The sequence below is a fragment of the Crinia signifera genome, chromosome 1, assembly GCF_055691185.1.
Source record: "Crinia signifera chromosome 1, ASM5569118v1, whole genome shotgun sequence".
Lineage (NCBI taxonomy): Eukaryota > Metazoa > Chordata > Amphibia > Anura > Myobatrachidae > Crinia > Crinia signifera.
The window spans coordinates 452,772,527-452,799,292 of NC_139217.1; the positions used below are offsets into that span (position 1 = coordinate 452,772,527).

Here is a 26,766-nt window from a genome sequence, read left to right on the forward strand (position 1 = left end):
ACGTACCGCTGCGCTTGCCACGCTTCGGGTACACATTCATATTGGGGGTGCATTTAACATTGTAAGCCCCCATTAGGGTGCTTATACAATTTAAAAGCCCCCATTAGGGTGCTTATACAATTTAAAATCGCATCGCATTGTATGCCATATACAATTTTAACATTGTATGACATCGGGGGACATCTCGTCGCATCGCATACCTTATGGTCTGCGATGCTATGGGCGCCGTGATAGTACACAAGCACCAGTTTAAAAAAACATAACACTGTGTCCCTACAATATTGCTTTCACTTTCAGTTGACATGTTTTAGCACACGAGTAATTTAGTCAAACGAGCAGTCTAATCATCAGTGGCGGTTCTTCACCTCATTGAGGTGAGGAGTAGTTAGCTATCGGTAGATACATACAGTATATAAGCTGCAGTGTAAACCTATTGCAACAGATAAGGCAGTGCACAATTTCATATTGGATGTAGCCATTATATCAGCATTCACGTTAACACAACGGGCCAAATTTACCCCCCGAGCCGGCCGCTCACCCTATTCTACCTTCCGGGGGAATCCTCGCTGCCAGAGGATGGTGAAGATTCCCTCCAACAGCAAGGCTCACGGCTAATGTAGGGAGCCAGCTGCATTTAGCCGCAATCCTCGCTGTTCTCGCCGTTGCTACAAAAACCTAGCGAGGGGGAAACAAACAGCGTTTGCAGTTGAATACTGCCCCTGCGAGCTGTGACAGCGTGTAATCAGCACTGCTCGCAAAACTCATTAAATACACCCCAGGGTTGACATCTGCACAGACCAGCAGCTGAGGCTTAGGCTGCAGGACGGGCAGTTAGGCAGTGGCATTGTGTAAGTGTAATTAGGCTATGTTAGGGTTAGACACCAGAGGAGGGTTAGGCTAAGGCGCTGGTTCTCAACATCGGTCCTCAGGGACCCCCCAACAGTGAATGTTTTCCAGGTCACCTGGCAGGTGAACAGGTGCACTCAGTCACTGACACATTTTAAATGATCACAGGTGGAGCTAATTATTTCACCTTTGATTGTGTGAGGAGACCTGGAAAATGTGCACTGTTGGGGGAACTAGAGGACCGAGGTTAAGAACCACTAGGCTAAAAGATGGGAGAGGTTAGGTTTAGGAACTAGATGGTTAAGCTAAGGGGGGGTGGATAGGTTTAGGCACAAGGGGAGGGTTAGGCTAAGGGATGGGAGAGATTAGGTTTAGGAACAAGAGGGTTAAGCTAAGGGGGCGGTAGTGGAAAGGTTCAGGCACTAGGGGAGGGTTAGATTTAGGCACTAAAGGGTTAAGCTAAGGGGCAGGGGAGGGTTACATTTATTTCTTTAGGAGAGGAAAATCACCCCAATATCAGAGTTTTGTCTGCATTGGAAAAATGCCAACACTTCACCTGTGTCGATATCATCATCAACAAACTATACCATCCCTTCTACACCCGCACACAGGAAGAACAAGCAGAATAACTGGCTGGCACATATGCCATTAATGAACAAACAACCGTATGGTAGTAAAATAATTTATTTCCAGGACAAGACATTGGCAGTACGCAGGACATTGCAGCTTGTACTAGGATGCGGAGAGAACGACACACGGATATTGCTGTAGAGCACGGATACGGGACAAATCCCATTATGTAAACACCGGAAGGATAAATAGTAATTCCTATAAGAGAAAAGCCCTTTCCCCTGTCTGTGACAGCGCTGTGATCCTGCTCAGCAGCTTCTAGGAATACCTGCACTCTAATCCTATGGTCAAGGTCAATGCTGTGTGACCCCTGTGCAGTCTTTTCTCTGCCCGGTCCTAAGAACACCGTTTCTTGCTCGCCAATGTCACATTTATGAGCGCGCTGCTGTGAAACTCTCCAGAAGATCATAATAAATTACATTTCAAAGAGTAAAATACAAGGCGAATGCAGGATATGGATGTAGATGAATGATTGGTTCTAGAAGGAAAAATAAAATCCCAGCTATTTAGCACCAGGGTCAAATGTAATCAATATAATTAGTAACCCAAAATGTCACCACAGTCCACAGCCAGGGCCTATTCTGCTTAGGGATATGGTCGCTAGGTCGGCACTATGCAGGTCAACAAACACTAGTTCCACCACTAAAGGTCGACACATAAAATAGGTCGTCAAAATATCGACATGAAAAACTCATGTTAAACTTTTGACTGTCGACAATGCACTGACCACGATTTTGATAAAAGCAGCGAGTCAAGGGAGTCAATTGTTCTGATCAAGACCATTCATTTTAACATTAAATGTGTTTGTGATACTCCGTAAGATAGACGCACCTGGACACGGAGATGCGTAGTGGAAGCTAAGTGCACTAAGGGTTAATTCTAGAACCCTGCATCTTTCAAAACCCGCGCAGTTCCTCTAACCTGCCTGGGGTGTCACACTCTGCTGTAGTGCTTCTAGCACATTGGGGTCTGTATTTCAGCACCGATATTGAGACCAGACTTATGCTAGTAGCATAACAGCAGAGAGCAACACCCCAGGCAGTGAAGAGGATCTGCATTGTGTTCCCCATGAGTATGAGGAAGCACAGTGCATTGGCTCTGCAGAGGGAGAACTACAAAGCTTTCCCTGTGCCCGTACCCTATGCCTTTCTAGATTTGGTAACCTGATAAAGAACACCCCCTCCACACTAGCAATAGTCATCCTGCCGTCGCTGTGTCACAGCCAGACCACTAGATTTATAGCCGTAGTGCAGGAGTTCCCAAACGGTGTGCCACGGCTCCCCTGGGGTACCTTGGGACACTTGCAGGGGTTCCCTGGGTTGGTGATAAAGAACCAGTTCAAATTACGTATGGTCTTTAAAACAGGCGTTCCCAAACTTTTTTAAATCACAGCACCCCTGAATATCGTTATTTCACAGCACCTGTAGGCCAAACATTTTTCATTGAAAAACATAAAAATGACAAATTGTGTTTACATCTCATCCTTAGGGGGGTATTTAATCTCAGACGCTATTTCCGATGGGGGAAAAATAGCAGCCACCGCTTATTCATTGTCACCGTTTCCGACAAAAAAGATCAGACTTTAAAACAAGTCGAAATCACGTCTGTTTTTTTTTTTTTTACAATAAGTGGCCGTTTCCGCCGACACGTCTACTTTCTGACACTCGACAGCTGGAACATTGGATTCTGTCTGTCGAGTTACAGTCTAGTTGAGCAAAAATGACCCATAACTCCAACTGTTGGGACATTCTGACAGATTACCGGATTAAATACCGCCCTTAGTGTCAGTTATGTGATAATGGACACGATTCACTTGTTTGTCCACAAGATGACTATTACACGAGTCATAAATAATTTGAATTGGTCATGTCTCTCCAATCCACAGCACCCCTTCACCCAGGGTACCACGGCGCACAGTTTGGAACCACTGGCTTATGCAATTGACCAATTATGGATACACTAGGGTACAGTGATTCAAAAAAGTTTGGGAACCACTGGCTTAGTACATTCCAAGGTATGATCCCTGATGCAACTTTGGGCTCTACTCTGTCCACGTGGCGTAAGCTGCAAGTATGCGAGAGGTATTTACATTCCATACTCACGTTTCTGCATAGTGATCACATTGCTTCAACCAATGGGACAGATTCCATCCTATTTATAGTGGCCAAGGTTTTCCATTCACTGTTACTACAAAGGTTACCATAAACCCTGACGTACGCAATGTGAAACGGTCGTTGGTATCTGCAGCGAAATCAAAGCTTTTCCTATTCGCACCCCCTAGGATGACGCGTATGAATATTTGCACACAGAGGTATCCCTCCTCATTTTAAACACTAAGGGCCAGATGTAAAGTATCAAGCTCCAAAAAGTGATAGAGTGGAGAGTGAAAAAGAGCCAGCCAATCAGCTCCTACCTGCCATAAACACAGGCTGGGGTTTGAAAAAAATAACAGGTAGGAGCTGATTGGCTGGTTGTTTATCACTCTCCACGTTACCATTTTTTGAAGCTTGATACAGCCGGGCCTTAACTGCCGCAACGGGGATGGCATGAACCGTGTGGGCACATGTGTACACAGCCTCTTCCAATGGAATACGTTGTCTGTATGCACCGGTAACCGGTTTGCGGTCACAAGACCTGTTCACGGGTAGGATGCGCAGATTCACAGCTGTATGGGCAACGCGTGAAAACATTCGGCCTTATTTGCATATAGCAATCTTATTTGGGATCTGGATGATGTCAACAATATCTAGGTCAACCTACAAAAGGTTGACAAGTTTGTCACAATTTTTTTTTTATATTTTTTACCATCTACATTTATGCCCCCCCCCCCCCCCCCAAAAAAAAACATGATACGCCCATGTATAACTCTGTGTGTCAACCTTCTGATCCATACCCCTTGTACTTCGATGCAAAGGTATTCTTGGTTACCAGGATTGGGTATATAGATGCCAGCAATACAGAGAACAGGGACATCCCTTTTCCTCAAGGCACATGGGACATCAGGAATGACATAACGAAGGACAGGAGGAGCCCACACAATTCAGACACATTAATTAAGAACTGGCGGAAGATAATCCGGGTAATATTGTTGAACGGCTTCGTCTGCCATCCTAGCGCTTTCCTTAAAAGGTTCCTGCAATCATCCCCGACATGTGCATAAGATAAAATGCTGGTAATTTCTGCTGCGCCAAGTTTGGAGTCTGTGGTCCTGGACTGATCCTGTAACACAAGGGTGAGGGCTGCAGTGATCGGCGGACTCAGTTCCTCTACAATACAATCATTTATTTTTTCGTTTGTCTTTTTTGGATTTGGAGGACGTGGTGCTTGTGGTGGGATTGCCAACGGCTAGTGCGTGTCCTGTGGTCTTCAGGTGATTAAACAGTTTATTACGTGTAGAAAACACAGAGGAGCAGGTGTTGCAGCACAGCGGAGCGTCAGGGTTCTAGAACGAAACAAAGTGGATGTGTTGCGATGGTTAAACATAAAGATAGGGGCGCTGCATGTACCAGAGGCTGTGATCTAGCCCAAACCTGGTACTCTAGGGGAGGAACAGGCCTCCACCAACTCTGCAGGACATAGGATGGACAGGAAAACGTTAATATACCGAATGTGGTTTGTAACTACCTGTTCCGCAGGTTCCTGAGCTGCTGCCATCTTGCTGGCTTTCTTCATATCTTTTGCTTTCTTTCCCTTGAGTTTTGTTGCTCTACAAGGAAAAAAAACATTACATCAACTGTTTAAATATAGCAAAGAGAAACCGAACGGCAGACAGAGGGAGAGTTAGGCCGGTTTCACACACTCCGGCTCCTGCCGGACGATAAAATCCCACACGGCCAGGGAGCCGTGCCGCACACATTAGTTGTGAATGGACACTATTGTGTCCATTCACATGGGACGGCCACGGCCCGGCCGCACCGCTGCAGCCGGATCCCACCACTGGAAGGGACGGCTGCCGGGCTGTGGCCATCCCCTCCATGATAAAGTACTGTGTGCGGCACGGCTCCCTGGCCGTGCGGGATTTCACCGTCCGGCAGGAGCCGGAGTGTGTGAAACCAGCCTAAAGCTTTGTCGAGTGATAAGATACCAAGCAATCAGTTGCTGTCCTCTTTCAAAAACACAGCCTGTATCATGACGTTAAAATCAGATTGGACTAGCCCCACATTCTTCACCTATGTCCCCTATATGGAACCACCCCCTTTTTCCCCCGGGTTGTGAAGAAATGTTGGCCATGCCCTGGCGTGAACTGCAAATCACTAGATTCAAACATGTTAAAGACGATTCGGCCACTTCCACCTTTGCTCAACTACGGTCTTCAAGCTTGGCCTCCGTTATGACACATTTCCAGTCTATGCAGATTCTAAGTTTTGTTACTTCTCAATACCCATCTGGCAGATCACGCACACAGACACCATTCCATCGCCTTTGTTCACACTCAGTGGGCCGACGTGGCAATATTTCTTTCTTGTATAACAACGTTTTGGTCTCTGTCCCTACAAACCGAGAACCATACGAATCAGCATGGGAAAAGGACCTTCCAAACTCCATAGCTGAGGAGGACTGGCCTGTCATCCGAACTAGAACCGCCAAGGCTTCCATTAGTGTAGCTAAGAGACATGCTATAAGCCAGGGGTAGCCAACTCCAGTCCTCCAGAGCTACCAACAGTTCACGTTTTCCAGGTCTCCTCACAGAATCACAAGTGAAGTATTTAGATCCACCTGTGGATCTTTTCAAATGTGTCAGTCAGTAATGAGTGCACCTGTGTACCTGGGAGGTGAGCTGGAAAACGTGAACTGTTGGTAGCTCCCGAGGACTGGAGTTGGCTACCCCTGCTATAAGGTTTACACACGCTGGTTCCTGGTCCCATCTTGGTTACATGCCATGATTCCCTCGTCGTCTGACCTATGCTGGATGAACTGTGGCCACGTTTTATCACATTTGGTGGGCATACCCAATAATTCAAACCTTCGGGGCTGCAGTATGGTCACTGATAACTCGACTACTCGGCCCTCTTACCGTCAGCCACAGTTGCATTAATGCACCCCCAACGTCAGTAAATTCCAGGACAGGCTCATTTTCCGCATTTGTAATGCCACTAAAACCCTGAGTGCCAGACATTGGAAATGTTCCGAGGTGCCGTCTAGGACAGCTCTCCACTTCAGAATCAACTTTGTGGCTTCAATGGAATACATCACTTGCCTACAAAGTGACTCCGTCTCTACCTTTCACAAGATATGGTGCCCATCCCTGGACTCTGCTGATTACATTTTATGTTATTGTTAATCATCTGATTTCTTCCTTCAAATGTTCTTACATTAGTTTTATCTGAGGATACAATTATTTGTAATGGAACTACCTGCTCGAGTGTATAACTGTTTTTGTTTTTTCGCTGCATAAGAAAACAAAAATACAAATAAAAATGTATTGTTTAAAAAAAAAAAAAAATTAAAGATTGGTTAGGACGTTGTCTCTCCAGTCTTTGATCACGCTCCACCTCAAAATAAGGACCAGTAGTAAGCCGGCTTCAATTAACCAACTGCAGCAACTTACGTTTTCTCCTCATTAGCCGGCGGTTCTGCGCTCTCGGTATCTTGGACACCGGTGACCGGCTGCTCTGTGGTATTGTTTACAGAGGTGTCCTTCTCTGTGGGTTCAGTAGATGGACTGGCCTCCAGCTCGCTCTCTGTCACAAGGCTCCCATCAGAGGGCTGGCAACAAGAATTAAAAAATTAATAAAATGAAAACATCTTATTGCCAAACCCGGTAAGAGATTACAGGACCCCATACACTGCAACGACTATGCACTATTTCATTCAATTACGACCTTTTGGGCCAATATACCATTTGTAAAGTGTCAAAATATATGCATTTTCCATCCGATCCAATCCAATGCGCGGTCCTGTAAGAGTGCCGGATAGGAGCCCCTAGATCGCTCATACTGCGCCCTTGATTTATCAGAATCGGATGGAAAAAGGAGTGCTTTTAGTTAATGCGATATATCATATGTGATATATAGCAGTATATTTGATTGACGTTTCCAGTCCCTCTAGCCCCCTTATCCAGCCCAACAGATATATATTATGGTATACATTTGTACCAGATGATAGATCTCATGCGATTTATCTCGACATTTATATTATGCAAAAAAAAAAGGCACCACAGTACAAAATTGGATAGAATCACTCCCGGGAAGGTCCAGGGGGGAGTTCAAGGTAAATCTCATCAGGCTTCAGGGCCAGACAGATCGTTGTAATGTATGGGGTCCTTATGACCAATGGCCATGGCCATTAAGATGGGAGAAGAGGTGATTGATCCCAGCTGTGGATAAACTTGGGGTAATAACACTACATTATGGTTTACAGAAAAGCTTAAAATCATCAGTAGGTGATGGTCTTTTTTTTTTTAGAATATAGTTCTTAATAATTTTTCCATCATCATTGGGTGAAAAGGGAGCTGATCCAGGTCTTCCCTACACCTTCCCTATGCCAGCTAGTATTAAATCATTATTAAATCGGGTCTCTCTTTTGGTTTGGGCGTTCAATTGTCTTCGTATCCTGTATTCACAGATTACTACAACAGTGAGGCCATCCATTTTTATCTGTCTACTACGTAATGTGGTCAGTTCTGCACACCCACTGCTGGCCCTCTATGCTATCAGAGCAATTCAATTGTTGCACTGATCAGACACAAATAAGTCTTTATCGCGTCTAATTCGCAGTGTGGACATTTAAACGTCCGGCTTTGGTCGCCAAAACTACGAACTAGATGAGCATTACTACAGATGGCCAGCAGGGGCATGCGGAAGATCTGAATTCCCCCTAGAATGCTCATTGTTGAGGGCTCAGTTTTATGGAACGTGTACCCACGAATCCCATCAAATTGTTCATGGGACCGCCATCGCAGAACCATCGTGTCACATGTGCAGATCGCCCGACTTATAATGCTCCTATAAATAACATGAGGGTGAGGGATAGAGGTTACTAAACCTGAACACTACTTTGTAAATACCTGTTCTGCCGCGGTTGTCATCTTCAAGTCTTTTCCTTTACTTCCTTTCAGTTTTTCTGTTCTACAAGGAAATATATCAGCAAACACTTTGAATAGAACGGTAAAGTGCATTATCCTCCAAATGATAGGGGTAAGCAGATCGGCCAGAAGTGACCAGCTGGAGTAACTTACATTTCTTCCGCTGGTGTTTCAGATGGATTTGGGGCTGCGTCGTTCTCTGCGGGATGTGTACATGCATCCACATCGTCCTGTGCAACAACGCTCTCGTCAGATGTCTGCTGACAAGAAACACAAGTGATTAACACACTTATATAATGTTTCAATTGTCTTTGCATAATTATATGCACATAGAATGCTGCAGGGTTTTTACAAGAGGGCACAGAATAGGGAGTGGAACCAGACACAGTATAAGGCCTACCAAAACGGTTGTTGCTTACTGCTGGAAATCCATATTGCTAAATACTACTGTACATATTTTACATTATAACAATGTCCCTACGTTTTCCATTGTAAATTTTATTAGACCTCGTCTTAGTTCATACCTTTGTGGACTTCTGCTGCTTTTTCTTTCTTTGCTTTTTACTAAGTCTGGATAAAGAAAAATAACACTTTTTAATACAAGAATAACTGTTTTAAGACTAGAGCTGGCCATACACTAGTCCTATTTGGCCACTTTTTACCCGATTCTGACTGATCGGGTCAAGAAATCTGGTGAAAAGAGGGCAAAATCGGATTTGTTTCACATCTGATCCGATGCACGGTCCCGTGCAGTGGGGTCACATGTCAATAAATCACACGCCAAAGCACCGATCCTGCTGCCCAAGAAGTTCCCGAGCAGCTCAAGAAGGGGGAGGTGGTGGAATCAGCTGACCATACACTGCTGCGAGAAGTCACAGTAGTGTACGGCCAACTTAACTCTACACAAAATAATAAAAAACATTCCTGGCTTAAAGTAAAATTATATTTATATTTCTAAATAGTACTTCTAAAAAAAAATTGCTAAGACTTCAAAAGCTCCAAATCCCTAATTATCTATAGGTTTTATATAGGTGTATCAGCTTACAAAACATTCATTAAGTCACGGGCATCACGGATGGTGTAATGGTTAGCATTACTGCCTCACACTTCAATTCCCACCATGGCCCTAACTGTGCAGAGTTTATATATTCTCCCCATGTTTGCATGGGTTTACTCTTGTTTCCTCCCACAATCCAAAAAAAGGGATTTGTGTACTTACTGTTAAATCCTTTTCTCCGATTCCACAGGTGGCACTGGAGATCTACAGTGGGGAATAGAGGGCGACCACTAGGAGCTTGGGCACTATAATAATTATAACAGTGTGGCTAGCTCCTCCCCTCTACCTCCCCCTGCCTGGCAGTCTAAAGAATTGTGCCCGGAGGAGGCTGGAAGATGCAACATACTTCCGAGAGGAGGGTAACCATCACACGTAAAACATGCACACTAGAAACTGTAGGACAGAAGAAATAGAAATTACTTTCAAACAGAGTCCACCAAACAACTGAAGTGACCAGGGGTTTTCACTAACAACCTGAATTACCCTGTAATAACTGTCCTGTATATGTGAACTGAAGGAAGAGCAGCGCCGGGAGGGCGTCCAGTGCCACCTGTGGAATCGGAGAAAAGGATTTAACAGTAAGTACACAAATCCCTTTTTCTCCTTCATCCACTAGGTGGCACTGGAGATCTACAGTGGGGACGTCCCAGAGCTCCCATTACGGGCGGGACGGCGCTGAGATCCTTCCAACACTGCGCGGCCAAACTGTGAAGCTTGGGACGCAAAAGTATCAAATCTATAAAATTTGATAAAGGTTCTTTGTCCGGACCAAGTGGCGGCCCTACACAATTGCAGAACCGAGACCCCTCGGGCAGCCGCCCATGAAGGGCCTACTGAGCGTGTGGAGTGTGCCGTAATAGGCGAAGGAGGCGCTTGTGATGCCGTCACATATGCCTGTCTGATTGTAAGGCGAATCCATCTGGCCAAAGCCTGTTTGGAGGCAGGCCAACCTCTTTTTGAGATGTCATAAAGTACAAATAGAGAATCGGTCTTTCTCACAGAAGCTGTTCTGGAAATGTAGATTCTGAGGGCCCGTACCACGTCCAGGTATTTAGAATCACTGGAATCCTCTGTAAACGCAGGAACCACAATGGGCTGGTTTATGTGGAACGAGGACACCACTTTTGGTAGGAAAGACGCCTTTGTCCGTAACTCTGCTCTGTCTTCGTGAAAAACAAGGAATGGTGGGCGACATGATAATGCGCTCAAATCCGAAACCCGCCTAGCTGAGGCTAAGGCCAGCAGAAGAACTGTCTTCCATGTTAGGTATTTTAATTCCACTACCTCTAACGGTTCAAACAGCGGAGACTGTAGAAACGAGAGGACTAGATCGAGATCCCATGGTGATGTAGGTGTCCGGAAGGGAGGTTGAATTCTCAACACTCCCTGAAAGAAAGTTTGCACCTGTGGCAGCAGGGCTAATTTTCTCTGAAAATAAATGGAAAGAGCAGAGACTTGGACTTTCAGGGTTCCCAGGCGTAAACCTGCAGTAAGGCCCGCCTGGAGGAAGAGTAGAAGACGCGCCAATTTGAAAAATCTTGGTGATACGCTACGACTCTCACACCATGAAATGTACGCCCTCCATATGCGATGGTAATGAATGGAGGTGACTTCCTTCCTAGCTCGTAACATAGTAGGAATCACTGCTGAAGGAATCCCAGCTCTTCTTAGGATTGTCCTCTCAGTAGCCAGGCCGTCAAATGAAGCCGCTGTAAGTCCGGATGGACGAAGGGACCTTGTGACAGCAGGTCGTGCTGCAGCGGTAGAGGCCATGGTTCGTCTACTAGTAGAGCTGTGAGCGTGGTGTACCACGACCTGCGAGGCCAGTCCGGTGCTATTAGAAGCACTGTGACTGATTCTCTGCGAATGCGTTGCAGAATTCGTGGTAACATTGGAAATGGCGGGAAGATGTAAACAAACTGGTACCGCCAGGGCATCGTCAGCGCATCTATCCCTTCCGCTGCTGGATCCCGCGTCCGTGCACAATATCTCGGAAGCTGGTGGTTGTTGCGGGAGGCCATCAGGTCGATCTGAGGGCATCCCCACCGATGTATGAGTCTCTGGAAGACCTGTTGATGAAGCTTCCATTCTCCCTGGTGAATGTCGTGTCGACTGAGATAGTCGGCTTCCCAGTTCTCTACTCCTGGGATGAATACCGCTGAGATTGCTTGGAGGTGATCCTGCGCCCAGAGTAATATTCGGCTGACCTCCTTCATTGCGGCGTGACTGCGTGTTCCTCCCTGTTTGTTTACATATGCTACTGCTGTAGCATTGTCGGATTGTACTCTGACTGCTTTGCTCCGAAGAAGATCCGAGGCTTCCAGCAGAGCATTGTATATTGCTCTGAGTTCCAGAATGTTTATCGGGAGTAAGGCTTCCAGTGGGGACCACAGACCTTGGAATTGATGTTCGAGCACGACTGCTCCCCAACCGCGGAGACTGGCATCCGTGGTGAGAACCGTCCAGTCCCATATTCCGAATCGCTTCCCCTGAAGAAGATTTCGGGAGGTGAGCCACCACGTCAATGAGAGGCGCGCCCGAGGAGATAGAGTGATTCTCCGATGAAGTGTGAGATGAGAACCTGACCACTGACGGAGTAGGCAGAGCTGGAATGGTCTTGAACGGAACCGACCGTACTGGACCGCTTCGAATGTTGCTACCATTTTGCCCAACAGGCGGATGCACAGAAACACTGTGACCTGTCTGTGTTGTAGCACTGACCGAACCAAGAGTTGAAGAGAAGTAATCTTGTCCTCTGGTAAGTAGATCTTCTGTTGTACCGTATCCAGTATCATGCCTAGGAACAGTAACCTCTGTGAGGGTTGGAGTTGAGATTTTTGATAGTTGAGCATCCAGCCGTGCTGTATCAGTATCTCCTGTGTGCGACTGATGTTGGATAGAAGGATCTCTGCAGATGGCGCCTTCAGAAGAAGGTCGTCGAGATATGGCACTACCGTGATCCCATGGGATCTGAGGAGCTGCATCATAACGGCCATGATCTTTGTGAAGATCCGGGGTGCCGATGACAGCCCGAACGGTAGCGCTTGAAATTGGAAGTGGTCGTCTCTGATGGCGAATCTTAGAAACGCCTGATGAGGCGGCCAAATTGGTATGTGCAGGTAAGCGTCCTTGATGTCTAGAGACACCAAGAACTCTTCCTGCTCCAAACCTGCTATGACTGATTGTAAAGATTCCATTCTGAACTTTACCACTCTCAGGTAGGGGTTGAGATGTTTTAGGTTCAGAATGGGTCGTGTGGAGCCGTCTGGCTTCGGCACGAGGAAAAGGGCAGAATAAAAGCCCTGTGTTCTTTGTTCCAAGGGAACCGGGATAATTACTCCCATCCGACAGAGCTTTTGAACTGCCTGCAAAAGGGCTGCACCTTTGTCGAGAGAAGCTGCCAAACCGGTTGTGAAAAAACGGTTTGGAGGCTTCTTTTGAAAATCTATCTTGCATCCGTAGGTCACAGATTCTGTGACCCAAGCATCCTGACTGGAGAGACACCAGACCTGATGATAGAGGCGCAGCCGCGCCCCCACCCTGGTGTCCCCTAAGTGGGGCTGAGGTGTGTCATGAAGAGGGTTTTGGGGCCGGTTTGGCGTCCTGGTGTGCTGTGGAAGCGACACCTCTTCCCCGACCTCTGTATCCTCTGCCACCAGAAAGGCCAACTCTTGCACGCCCCCGGAATCTTGCCGTAGGGCGAAAGGATCGAAAGGACGGTCCCTGAAAGGGCCTCCTAGGAGGAGGAGGAGGGGCTGCCGAAGGTAAGAAAGATGATTTCCCTCCCGTGGCCTGGGAAATCATCTTGTCTAGCTCCGGCCCAAACAAACACTCCCCCTGAAAGGGCAGAGCCTCCACTGCTCTTTTAGATTCCGCATCTGCCTGCCATTGGCGTAGCCAGAGGGCTCTGCGAGCCGAAATGGACAGAGCAGAGATGCGGGATGCCAATATACACACATCTGTAGAAGCCTCTACAAGGTAAGCAGCGGCTTCTTTTATGTGGTCCGCTAAAGCCACTAACTCACCTGCCGCTGGATCGTTACCGAGATTCTCATAAATCTGGGTTGCCCAGGCCTCCATCGCTTTGTTCACCCAGCATCCCACTTGTGCAGGACGTTGAACCAAACCCGCAGCCGTGTAGATGTTCTTAAGGGTGGCTTCCAGCTTCTTGTCAGAAGTCTCCTTCAACGAGGATGTTCCCGGGATAGGCAGGACTGTCTTCTTAGAGAGACAGGAGACCGATGGGTCCACTGAAGGTGGAGTCTCGCATAATTTTCTACTGTCTGCAGGAAAAGGGTATGCAGTTAAGAATTTGTTGGAGGCCTTAAAACGTCTATCTGGATGAAGCCAAGCATCCTTCAAATGTTGGTCTAATTCCTCAGACACTGGGAAGGCAGCCGCCTGTCTGCGACGCTTACCAAATATTTGAGGGCGATCTGGAAGAGCAGCCTCGTCGTCTACTTTTAAGGTAGACTTAACCTTAGCAATAAGGTCTTCTAATCCCTGTGAAACCGGCTCAGGGGCTGGTACTTGTAACATATCAATAGGGTCAGTGTCAGGATACTGTCCCTCCTCCAGAGCAGGCATGTCATCATCATCCGACCCATATGCATCCAATCTATCCGTGAGCAGGCGGCTCTCATTAGACAAAATGGGCGGAGCTATAGGATCCGCATCCCTAGGGATAAGGGCCCTGGTTAATGATTCCACCGCCGAAGTTAATTCGGCCTGTTGAGACCTAGCAGTCTCTCTATCTCTATGAGAAGCTGACAATTCAGCAGATAAATGCGAAATCACTTGTGTTAATTGAGAAGCCCAAACAGGGACCTCTTGCTGGGGTGTTACTGGAGTGTCTGTGCATTCTGCACACAGTACAGCTCCCTCCACCAGTGGGGTGAATTTTGCTTGACATTTTCTACATGCCAGCTTTTTTGAAGAACCCCCAGCCATCACACACACTACAGTTAAAGTTAAAAGTAGTTAGAAGCAAGTGCAAGTGGAGAGAGAGAGAGGGAGCACCCACAAGTCAGCACTTCCCTCAGCGTTAAAACGCTGCAGGGCTCTGACTATAATTTGAGCACAGCCTTTGCTCTCTAGCAAAGACCTCTATCTCCCCACTGTGTTACTCACAGACCCAGGGGTGAATAGAGGTCAGCGGTGGTTGATGCAGCCTCCCTGAGGCAGGACGCGGCAGGGGAGAGCTCCGGAGCTGTAATGGCGCCGGCAGTGAGGTACGCAGGGGACCCTGGGAACTCGTCCCGCGCGCTAGGCTCCGCCCACCGCTATGGCGCGCTTTTTAGAAAAAGACGCGCTGTCAACACCGCCCGTTAAACCCGACTCCCCTGCTAGCGGGGAGCCGGGATATACTCACCCTGCCTGCTGGCCGGCGGCGGTGAGGCTGTGCGGACTGAGGCGCGGCCGCACGCAGCGGCGTCCAGTCACTCTGGGACAGCGGTCCCAGGAGCCGGGGACCCCGCGCAGACCGCAAGCAGTGGCGCAGGGGTCCCCTCCGGCAGCTCCCGCGACGCAGACAGGCAGTCGGCAGAAGCTGCCTGTCTGTCCTCAAATGTAAAATCATAATAAAATAATAAAAAAATAATAAAAATGTCTATTTGCCCTTAGAGGGCAAAACGTTGCACCCAGCTCCCCGGGCACATTCTAAGACTGTCAGGCAGGGGGAGGTAGAGGGGAGGAGCTAGCCACACTGTTATAATTATTATAGTGCCCAAGCTCCTAGTGGTCGCCCTCTATTCCCCACTGTAGATCTCCAGTGCCACCTAGTGGATGAAGGAGAAATATACAGGTAGGTTATTTGGCTTCCAACAAAAATGAACCCTAGAATGTCTGTATGTGTGTACATGTGGTAGGGAATATAGATTGTAAGCTCCACTGGGGCAAACAGCGCCTCTAGTGGTAAATTATCAAGAGGCATGAGCAGATAATATCTGGTTACAGCAGTAGTTTTTTTAATGTTATGGCACATCGCTAACACCGTTAAGGTCTATTGTAAAAATGGAAATAAAACTGAACCCAGCAGCAAAACCCGAGGAGAAGAGAGTTATTAAAGAATATAAAAATGAAAGACTGCAGAATAGATCACATATCTTTAGTTACTTTTGTTTTGGGGTCTCCTCGGGTTCCTCCTCTTCAGAGACCATGTTCTCGTCTGCCGCCAGGACACCATTCTCCTCTGCTACAGAAGCATTGGACTCTTCTTCTTCAGCCTCCAGCTGCTGCCGCAGGAGAGCCACCATTTCTCTGTGCTTTTTGGACTTCTCATGGTTCTTCATTCTAGTTCAGGACAGTAAAACAGTCCTCAGCAATTAAGCCAAACTCATATACCCTGCAATGTAAGTACCGGAGCACAAGCACCATACAACATGATAAATTCATTACAGCCTATAAATAAAAACCTGGGAATATGATACCAGAAGGGTCGCAATTTTCCCTTAACGTACAGTACATAAATATATATATAAAAATACATCCAAAAAAACAGGGGCAGAGACACATTGGAACATGAGTTTATAGGTCAGTGTGATACGGACATGCTCTAACACATTGGATCATATGCAGAAGCTGGTGATGCCATAATTTGTACTGAACAGCATACATCCCTGATCCAATCTTATATAAATATAAAATGTATAGTAAGTAATAGATTTATTACAGCAGCAAGCTAAAAAATAAATTGAAGGCACTAACTTCCAAAAATAAAATACCTGAAACCATTATATGAAAGTTTGATAACGGAAAATAAATTTTATTTTACCCCCCTTTTCAATTTACCAACATGCTGAACACCAATTAAAACCTGCACATAATACAAACACATTTTATTTTCTGATCTGTAAAAACATATGTCCTTATACAACTAGAGAACCCGGATGTGATCACAGAAGCAATAGATCGGGTGTTATATATTCCATACATTTTAGCATCAGACAAGAATATTGGGGAATGGGCTCCCAGTATGCACAGAGCCCTGTCATCACCCATTTCCCATGCATGAACACACTCACGCTTTATCAGTCTTCATCACTTTGTCACAGGCAGGGCAATAAAGGTCATCGTAAAATTCTTCTTCATCACTGGCTCTTCCTGTTGTATTCAAAGAACATCAATTGGTACTTGTTTCCTAGAACGGCCACAATCGTGAGTGATCGTGGCTCTTAATTAAGGGACACGATCCTCACGATGTGGCCGATTTTTTACAATTTTTTCACTTTGAATGACAAAAATCGGGTCAATCGGTCGGTCGCGACCAATTAAAATCGGCCGCGATGCGACCGACCGATTCACCCGATTTTTACATAGACTTCAATGTTAAAAAATCTTTTAACATTGAAATCGGGAGGATCGCGTTGGTCTTGTGCCATTATAATGGCACAAGATTAGATGGACTTGATTAAGTCCATCTTACATAGGGAAAAATGATAAAAAAGGTGAAATGGGCCAATATGACCCATTTCACATTTTTTATGTGCCCGCCATGACCCCACGATAGACGTCAACCCGAAGCGTGGCGAGCGCAGCGAGCCCGCGAGGGGCAGCGGTACGCGTCCTCCGACCTTTTCATTCCCCTACTATCCACGTCGGCGTGGAGTTGAGAATATATAGTGTGGCGAGCGCAGCGAGCCACCGAGCCCGAAGCGTGGCGAGCGCAGCGAGCCCCGCGAGGGGACGCGTATACCTGTGAAGTTATACGCGTCCCCTCGCGGGGCTCGCTACGCTTCGGGCTCGGTGGCTCGCTGCGCTCGCCACACTATATATTCTCAACTCCACGCCGACGTGGATAGTAGGGGAATGAAAAGGTCGGAGGACGCGCACCGCCGCCCCTCGCGGGCTCGCTGCGCTCGCCACGCTTCGGGTTGACGTCTATCGTGGGGTCTAGCCCACTTAGTAACATTTGGGGGGGCAATTGAAAAAAATCGGGTAAAAAAAAAAAAAAAAATCGGGTGAAAAATCGGTCGATCGGATCGGTCGCATCGTATGCGACCAAATCGCATGCGATGCGATCGATCCGATTTTTTATCTTACGACCACAACGATCTAAATCGTTGTGGCCGTGCTAGGAAACAAGTACCCATCAATTCATTATATAGTATACTGAGTAGTCCTATAATGAGCATCTGATACATAGGGAATGTGTGAACTGCTAATGCCAAGTGTATAAGTGGAAATAAGTCAGTCCAGCAAACGGAGGCAACAACAACTTAGCAGGACAATACCAGTGTGAATGATCTCTATGAACAGTACAAGTCGTATATGCAATAATCTGCAATTTGGAGGCACCGCTGAGATATGGGCTAGTGCTAGTATGACTGATGTTTTGAAGTTGCAAAATTTAAAAAAAGCAAAACCAAAATAAAGAAAATTGCCAGTATTTCATGGATGCCTATACTTTATCCTAAGAATTTTTACACAACTTTAATTTACTATCTGTAAACTGCAGGTCATCCTGCAACCTTACAAGTCACATGAGTTTTATCCGGTTTCATTCTGCAATGGTCACTATTGCATATTTGAATTCCCTTTGCACACTGCATTGGACACAACTCTTGCACCAGAGGGGGAGAAATAACCAACTACGTCTAGAGGATATAAAGACCTCAATGAAAGCAAAGGTTGCATGATGGCAGTTACACACTAATAACTAGTAGTTTGTAGGGAAATCTCTCCCTAAAGAGTAGGGAGGGACAAAGAAATTTGTGCTGGATAAAAATTCTTTAAAGGGCAGACAATTATGGGACAGAAGGAAAAGGAAAGGTGAGCACAATTTCCCATGCAACAAGAAACCTTTAATTGTGCAATGCACTAGTAATTAGCCATTACCATTCTGCTGTTCATCTGTCTCCTCTTCATCATCTTCTGACCCATCACCAAACTCCTTGTCATACTGAGCCTCCATCTGCTGCAGCTCTTTCTCTAACTCGGACATGGCCATCCAGCTCTGCTCCTTATACATATCTGCCAGCCTGCACAAAACATGCATTAAAAATAACCACCATAAGGGGGTACTCAAACACCACTAGTACACACTTCCTAAATGGTCTGTGGGCTGGGAATGTACAACAATTGGCAGGCAAGTAACTTGGGCTTTACTCAGTAGAAATAAAAAGATTTCAAGTTACATTATAAATTGATAATAAAGGACATGAGAGAATGTTAATGAACACAATCATACTGGTTATACAGGTATCACTATGAGTAAGCATTGTACTGTCAGTTGCACTTAATCACATTATATTTATGTGTTGCGTGACAACATGGGAAGAGCCACATCCAGCAGTACAGCAACACTATGGGTTTATTAACTGTAGCTAAGCAGGCCACTGCACAGCAAAGGGGGATACAGGTCATAGGTCAGCAGGTCAACACAACATACATAGACAAAATGTTGACACAAGCACAAAAGTGAACATGCCAATGAATGTTTGTTTTTATAAAACGTTAGCGTCCACGTGGATGATTGCAACGGTAAAGTCGTAACCTTTCCCGAAGAATGGCGCACGAAAAGCGAGCCACCATGAGTGTAGGAGGCACATTAAATGGGGGTCTACGTGCTCAGATGCCGACATTGGCACCCTTTCATATCAACAATTTGCTTGGGTTTGCTTTTTCTAGTCTTGACCGTGTCGACCTAGATAGTCGATCCTATGAGCCATACCCTAGCAAGTGTGTGGTCTTATATCACAGCAGGTTACAGTACAATATGAAGCAGTCACAGCAGCAGGTATACAACTCTGGCTCACAGCCAACATGCACGAGATCAGTGGATGTTCCTGGTCACAGCACCCTGGCACTACCCACCACCCCCAGCGTGGCCGACTCATTCACCAGTCTCTCTGTTCCCAGCAGAGGTTTACGCTACACTCTCAGGAGCTGCTCATTACCTGTTATTCCCAGCAGGCTGCAAAATATGGACCAGACCTGCCAGAGACAAACTGAGGATGTCCCGACTCCCTTATTGTCGGAGAATGACCCTATACCCACCAATCCAGCTCTGACTCGTTGACCATCCTGTCACAGTAGCCCCATTAATTTATAATTATCTGGTAATGATAGAAAGACATCATTGCACAACAAAACTTACTTGGCGTTTTCGAGCTTCTGCTGTCTACGCAGCTCCTCCACCTTTTTGGCTTTCTCCGCATTCTGCTCTTCCACCAGTTTCCGATGGGCCTGGACTCGCTTGTCCCTTTTCCTGACAAATGCCACCAGCTCCCGGATCAGTTCGTTCCGCTCCTTCCGTGCCTTATCTCGCGTTTTCTTGTTCTCCTTCTCCATGGCCCGTTTCTCCCAGCGATTGCTGGCTTGCCGGGTGTCGTACTCTTCCTTCCAAGCAAAGTTCTTCATTGTACAAAAGCTCTGCCAATAGGCATAGAACAGGTGCACCACCTGCAGGAAAACAGATGTTACGGTCTTACTTCTCTAACACCACACACACGTATGCAGGAGAACAAAAAGTAACCAGATTCTGAGTAATGGTGACCAAAAACACAACACAATAAGCAGGGCCGTTTCTACAGGCGAACAAGCCGTGCAGCAGCCCGGGGCGCCGCACGGCTTGTCCACCTCAGCCGGCAGCTGAGCTCCCCACAACGCCGCCTCCAAGTCCCCCCCCCCCCCCCACCGCCTCCACGCTCCCCGTCCGCAACGAACAGGCACAGGTGAGCCGGAGGGGAGGGGAGCGCATCGCGTGTCTCCTTCCCCTCGCTCACTGTCATTGGGCTGGCAGCCAATCAGAGGACCTCGCGGGCTGGCAGCCAATCAGGAGCCAGCCCGCAAGGTATAATTGGCTGACGGCTCAGGGACACAGTGAAAGTAGCAGCAGCATGCAGCAGCGGGGGGGACTGGAGGGGGAGACCCAGAGAGACAGTGAGTTGTGCTGCTGGCACTGTGGGAGCATATGTGTGGCACTGTGGGGGGCATATGTGTGGCACTGTGGGGGGCATATGTGTGGCACTGTGGGGGGCATATTAGTAAACGGCATGAGTAGTACGGCAGCGGCGTGTGGGGCATAATGTGTAATAGGCATTACGGTGTGTAGAGTATTGTGTAATTGCCATCACAGTGTGGGGTGTAACGGGCACCATAATGTGTAATTGTCATCATGGTGTGCGGCGTAATGTGTAATTGTCATCACAGTGTGCGGCGTAATGTGTAATTGTCATCACGGTGTGCGACAATGTGTAATTGTCATCACGGTGTGGCCTTCAGCCCGCCAACTAAAGTGCGGGAGTACAATGACAATTCCTGCGGTAACCAATGTCTGGACATGCAGGTTTCAAAGGTGAGATGTAAGGTCATTGTTTTCCTGCTAGACCACGCCCTTATATTAAGCCACGCCCTTATATTAAGCCTCCTTTGCCCTGGGAGCTAAATTGTCTAGAAACGGCCCTGACAATAAGTAGCGATATCACTGATAGACTCCTGTGATCAATAAAGAATATATGATCCTGCAGCAAATGTAAGTTGTCTACACTTTCAATACAAGTAAATAACTCCAAGGTCAATACAAAACACACATATAACACCTAATCAGTACTAAGCTGTGAAATATTAAATAAACAATGAGGCTCATGGGGCCTACACACGTGGCGATTTAGAGGCATCTGCTAAGCCATCTCACTAGATCGCTTATGGGTCCTATACATGTGCTGAGCGTTCTGAGTGATGCTAGATCAGTCAGAACGCTCATCAATACCTTTCAGCACACAGCGATGAGTCACTGCTGTGTGCTGAGCTATCTGTCCGAATAATATCCAGCATGCTACACATGGAGCGATGTAGGGGCATTTTCGAAGCGATCTAGTGAGACCAGTAAGCAACACACGAGCAGGTACATGTTTTTGGTGTGATGTGACCAATGTGTTTCCTCTCCACAGAAATGAAAGACTGGAAATCCCACCAAGGTATAAACTGCATTTAAATTCCTTTAGGTTGTTTAAACACTGATGCTAACAGTAGTAGCAACTGAATTTTATCCTGAAGATCACGATCTCTTAACCTGAGCTTTGGCTGGTGAGACTGCTTATTCTTCAGGGCGCTTCAGCATAAAATGGAGGAAAGTGCGGTAGACTGTCCTGCTCATGGACCAAATCACAACCCTAATGAACATCCTTAGGATTAAATGACAGCGAGCCAGGTCTATAGCGAAACATCAGTGCCTGATCTTGTGAATGCCCTAATGCAGGGATGGGGAACCTTAGGCCCTCTGGCTGTTGTTGAACTACACTTCCCAGCATGGCGTGCAATTGTGTGAGCATGGTCAAACAGCAAAACTGTAGCAGGGCACGCTGGGATGTGTAGTTCAGTAACAGCCGGAGGGCCAAAGGTTCCCAGTCTCTGCCCTAGTGGCTAAAAGGATGTAAATCCCTGCAGCAGTGGGCAAGCAAAGAGGGTGTTGTAGCAGCAGAGGGGCTCCATATTACAGCCCGTGCCTATGAAGTAAAGGTAACAGGGTACAAGAAGCCATAGGTGTGGGAGTTTGGCTAAGAATAGCCATATTTTAAAAGTGGCAATCATTTACTAGGCAAAACCAGGTTGGGTTTGCCTGGTAAATTATTGCCGCTTTAAAAAATACTGCTATTCTTGGACGAACTCCCGCACCTCCGGCTTTACGCACCCGGTTCCATTTATTCTGTAGTGTATGTCTGGTGACAGTAAGACCCACATATGAAGTGAACACTGTACCGTATCGTAGTCACTCTGGGAGTTCCCAAACGTCGGGAACTCCTCTTCCTCATTGTTGATCTTACTTTCCAGTTCTTCTTTCACAATCAGATCAAAGACATGCCGGTAAACTGCATAGAATCCCTGAAACACAGAAACATGAACCAATTGAGCACACGATCACCAATCTGTAATACACATTATCCTCTCAACCTGCACAAATATACCAAATAAATGCAAAGGGAAAGGGGAATGGGAGAGTAGACCAGTGCACGGGTTAAGGGTTTTGGTTAGGTCTAAACAAATTATATCAGTCCACAAATGTTATCCTATAGGAGAATACTAATTTTCTCAGATTATTCATAGTGGAGGTGCACCCTTGAGAGTAATTGGGGTATTTCAAGAAGAAGAAAGACTCTTTTGTTGGGGCACTCTTGTCTGTAGATTAATAAACGTAATCTCAATTGTGATAATTGTAAAGTGAGTGGATAGTCAGAGGGGAAACGCCAAACGAAAACACTCTGGAGACACCCCTAATATGACAGTCAATACTAGTATAACAGGTAGAAATAGAAAGAAAGTGTAGAGATGAAAATAATTGCGTGTATTAAAAATGTACTTTTATTATTTCATCTCTGTTTGTTTGAGATTTTAATGAGGCAGTCTCCAAATTTGCATATTATTCCATATTCCTTGTTGAAGTATCCTCAAGTAAAGAGAGTTTTAGTACTTTATATGGTATGGATTGAACAAGTAATAAGGTGGTGTCTCAAAAAAATGGCTTAAAGAATCCAGTCAAGTGTTTTAAGGGTAAGTATCCCCTAGTGAAAATATTATAAACAAGATATTGTTAATTCAGTCTGTATGGCATTTCAAACATGCTCTGATTATTCTGCAGCAGAGGGTACCATAGTATGTGCACATTAATTATGGTGGGTACAGATATTTGACCAATATTTTTTATTCGTAGAACCGTTCGTAGATTTGTTTAGAAAATAACGGTTTTACTTTGTTCCTCTTCAGTAAGAAGTTTGAGTAGTTAGTTGGGAGAGAGATGGGAAGGGAGGAGGTGGGGAAGACAGGAGGGAGGGGTTTATAGATATTGTAAAAATGATTTAAAGTAAAGGATGGAGTTATTAGATTGTAGTCTCCCCCAAAAAAGAGAGTCTTTATTCTTCTTCTTCTTCAAATATACAAAATGTAATAAGATAAAGTGCAAGGCACAAATTATGAGATCATAAAAGTATTTAGCTCCACCTGTGGATCTTTTAAAATGTGTCAGTCTCTAATGATTGCACCTGTGTACCTGGGAGGTGAGCTGGAAAACGTGAACTGTTGGTAGCTCTCGAGGACTGGAGTTGGCTACCCCTGATCTACAATCGCACAATAATAAAGGGTATGACATAAGTTGGGACTCCACAAAGATTGGTTAAGAAGTATGTGTGTAAAAATACAAGTAGCAGTGGGGAAAATATCCGTTGTTATAGATGCTTAGCATCTACTGTCCCCTGTGTGCCAATAGGCAGCGAACAGGGGATGAGAGCACTCGCTGAATACCACTGATAATGGCAAAAGCCAATTATCAGCTGCAGAAATAGGTATTAAGCAATTTCAGTGTTCATGCTGGCACCCTGCTAGCATGAACACTGTAAGGCAACTTGCCATGCAGCACTCCTACAAGGTATATGTGAACTATAAGGATACTATGCAGTCTTGGCCATTTGGTACTTATGATTGTGCACAGCTAGAACTAAAGACATTTAAAATGCTGCAATCCCGTTAATAATGTGACTCATCATCACAATTATGTATGCAATACAAAACCAGGTGTGCTTTGTATTAAATGCATTGCCGATGGAGGATGTCACTCATGACGCATGGGAGAGCGTATAGTCTGTGACATAATGCATGCACACTGGACAATTAGAATTTTTTGTAGAGCCAGTCCATCGGAATCGGCCAAATTGTTCAAAAAGTCATTTTGTGCGCACCCAGCTCTACAGATAAGATAGAGGTTATATGTTCAAAACAGAGACATTTTACCACTAAAATATATAACGTTACATTCCATTTCGTGCCTATACCAAGGCCCCGGTAGCAGTTACCTTGTCATCGTCGCCATATCCAGAGTAACAGGTGACCGTGAAATATTGGACTAGGTCGAGACTGTCATCCTGGTACTCTCCATCTACACCTCCTTTTAATAAGGCATCCCTGTGGTTATCGTACCTGAGGAACAAAACAGCCGGTAAAAAATGCGTGAACCCATAAAATATTGAATGATTTTCATCTGATAATCCAAATAAATGCAGAGGACAAAAGTAAAATTTCAACATTCAAGTTTAAGAAGATCAGTTGTCTTCTCTTACAAAAAATAATATTTAATAATAAAAAAATATTAAAAATTGTCCACTGCATACTATTGTTCACTGTAGGCTACTTAAGCACGGCGCTGCACCCTGCTCAATTTTTAAAGAGCAAAACACGCCCTGCCCATTTAGCAGGGCCCTGGCCTGACCGCACAGCCGTGAAAGGGATCACTCACCAAGCTCTTTCTTGGGGATCGCTGATGACATCGTAGGCTGCCTGAATCAATTTAAACTGTTCCGCAGCTTCATCTGCAGTATCCAAATTTTTGTCTGTAACATGAAAATACGGCATACAGATAAGCGAAATACACGCACCAAAAGGGATAATAATGGACAGCGCCACCATATGTTATAGATGGTATTGCAAGTTTGTTTTTTCTCTTTTAATAAATGTGTATAATAGGCTCTCAAGGTGTAATATTTGGGGAACGTGCTCATGCAGATATCATGGTTCTCTGAATTACATTATTTAACACTGAGCAAATTTTTGATATGAAAACAGAGGTGTGTAGTATAACCTTCCATGCTGTACTCTACCTGAACATGTGAATAGCACATGTGTACGCCAGAGATCAACAAAAATAACGTAACTGCTACATATGACCTTTCTAGACATTCAGCAGCGGTAAGGGCAAGAGCAATAGAGGCAATTCCTGACTTTCTCCAGGGGTTGATGCAGGAGGAGGGGGATGGGAGGTTATGTACCCTGACATTCCCCAGGGGTAAGGGCAGGAGGAGGGGGATGGGAGGCTATGCCCCCTGGTATTCCCCAGGGGTAAGGGCAGGAGGAGGGGGATGGGAGGTTATGTACCCTGACATTCCCCAGGGGAAAGGGCAGGAGGAGGGGGATGGGAGGTTATGTACCCTGACATTCCCCAGGGGAAAGGGCAGGAGGAGGGGGATGGGAGGCTATGCCCCCTGGTATTCCCCAGGGGTAAGGGCAGGAGGAGGGGGATGGGAGGTTATGTACCCTGACATTCCCCAGGGGAAAGGGCAGGAGGAGGGGGATGGGAGGCTATGCCCCCTGGTATTCCCCAGGGGTAAGGGCAGGAGGAGGGGGATGGGAGGCTATGCCCCCTGATATTCCCCAGGGGTAAGGGCAGGAGGAGGGGGATGGGAGGCTATGCCCCCTGATATTCCCCAGGGGTAAGGGCAGGAGGAGGGGGATGGGAGGCTATGCCCCCTGATATTCCCCACGGGTGAGGTGAGTTTTCAGGGACCGCTTGAAAGTTTGGAGGCTAGGGGAGGTTATGCCCCCTGACATTCCCCAGGGGTAAGGGCAGGAGGAGGGGGATGGGAGGTTATGCCCCCTGACATTCCCCAGGGGTAAGGGCAGGAGGAGGGGGATGGGAGGTTATGCCCCCTGACATTGCCCAGGGGTAAGGGCAGGAGGAGGGGTATGGGAGGTTATGCCCCCTGACATTGCCCAGGGGTAAGGGCAGGAGGAGGGGTATGGGAGGTTATGCCCCCTGACATTGCCCAGGGGTAAGGGCAGGAGGAGGGGGATGGGAGGTTATGCCCCCTGACATTCCCCAGGGGTAAGGGCAGGAGGAGGGGGTTGGGAGGCTATGCCCCCTGACATACCTCACGGGTAAGGGCAGGAGGAGGGGTGAGAGGTTATGCCCCCTGACACACCCCACGGGTAAGGGCAGGAGGAGGGGTGAGAGGTTATTCCCCCTGCCATTCCCCATGGGTAAGGGCAGGAGGAGGGGGTGGGAGGCTGGGATGGTAAGAAGCCATGCCCCCTGACATTCCCCAGGTATAATGGCAGGAGAGGAATGGGAGGTAATAACTTTCCCCAGGGGTAAGGGGGAGGGTTATCTGGGTTGGAGAGAGGGTAAGGAGGGGGAGGGGTTTATGCCCCTCAGCCAGTAGAAGGCACTTACCCGGATGCCAGCGCAGGGCTAGCTTCCTGTAGGCTTTCTTTAGGTCATCATCCGTGCAGTCCCGGCGCAGCCCGAGCACCTCATAGTGACACTGCATCGCGGCGGCTGCTGCTCTCTTCCTCGCTCCCTGTCACACACCGGCCGGCAGCCCCGCCCCGTACCGGCACACGTGCGCTGCCAACCCGGAACTGGAGCCAGACAGACCCCGCCCTCCCCCTCTGACTCATTGCTACCAGGGCAACCACCACTATGCTGAGCACGCCCCCTGACCTTACG

The 26,766-nt window shown here is 46.8% G+C and overlaps 1 protein-coding gene across 2 annotated transcripts; it reads right to left on the reverse strand.

The window, feature by feature from the left end:
* Positions 1-4,743: 4,743 nt before the first annotated feature.
* Positions 4,744-26,722, reverse strand: DNAJC21 (DnaJ heat shock protein family (Hsp40) member C21). Of its 2 annotated transcripts, none has more exons than XM_083154971.1 (14): positions 26,491-26,722; positions 24,781-24,874; positions 24,341-24,464; positions 22,257-22,379; positions 19,654-19,958; positions 18,393-18,535; positions 16,580-16,658; positions 15,672-15,848; positions 9,025-9,070; positions 8,654-8,760; positions 8,483-8,543; positions 7,025-7,182; positions 5,101-5,182; positions 4,744-4,918 (listed from the first exon to the last, which is right to left on the reverse strand). In XM_083154971.1, exons 1-14 carry the CDS (start codon positions 26,585-26,587, stop codon positions 4,754-4,756), a joined length of 1,761 nt encoding a protein of 586 aa, XP_083011097.1. In that variant the 5' UTR covers positions 26,588-26,722; the 3' UTR covers positions 4,744-4,753. The 2 variants fall into 2 exon arrangements, with proteins under 2 accessions (XP_083011097.1, XP_083011100.1); XM_083154974.1 differs by having other exon boundaries at positions 8,654-8,757; positions 26,491-26,721.
* Between the last annotated feature and the right edge of the window lie 44 nt (positions 26,723-26,766).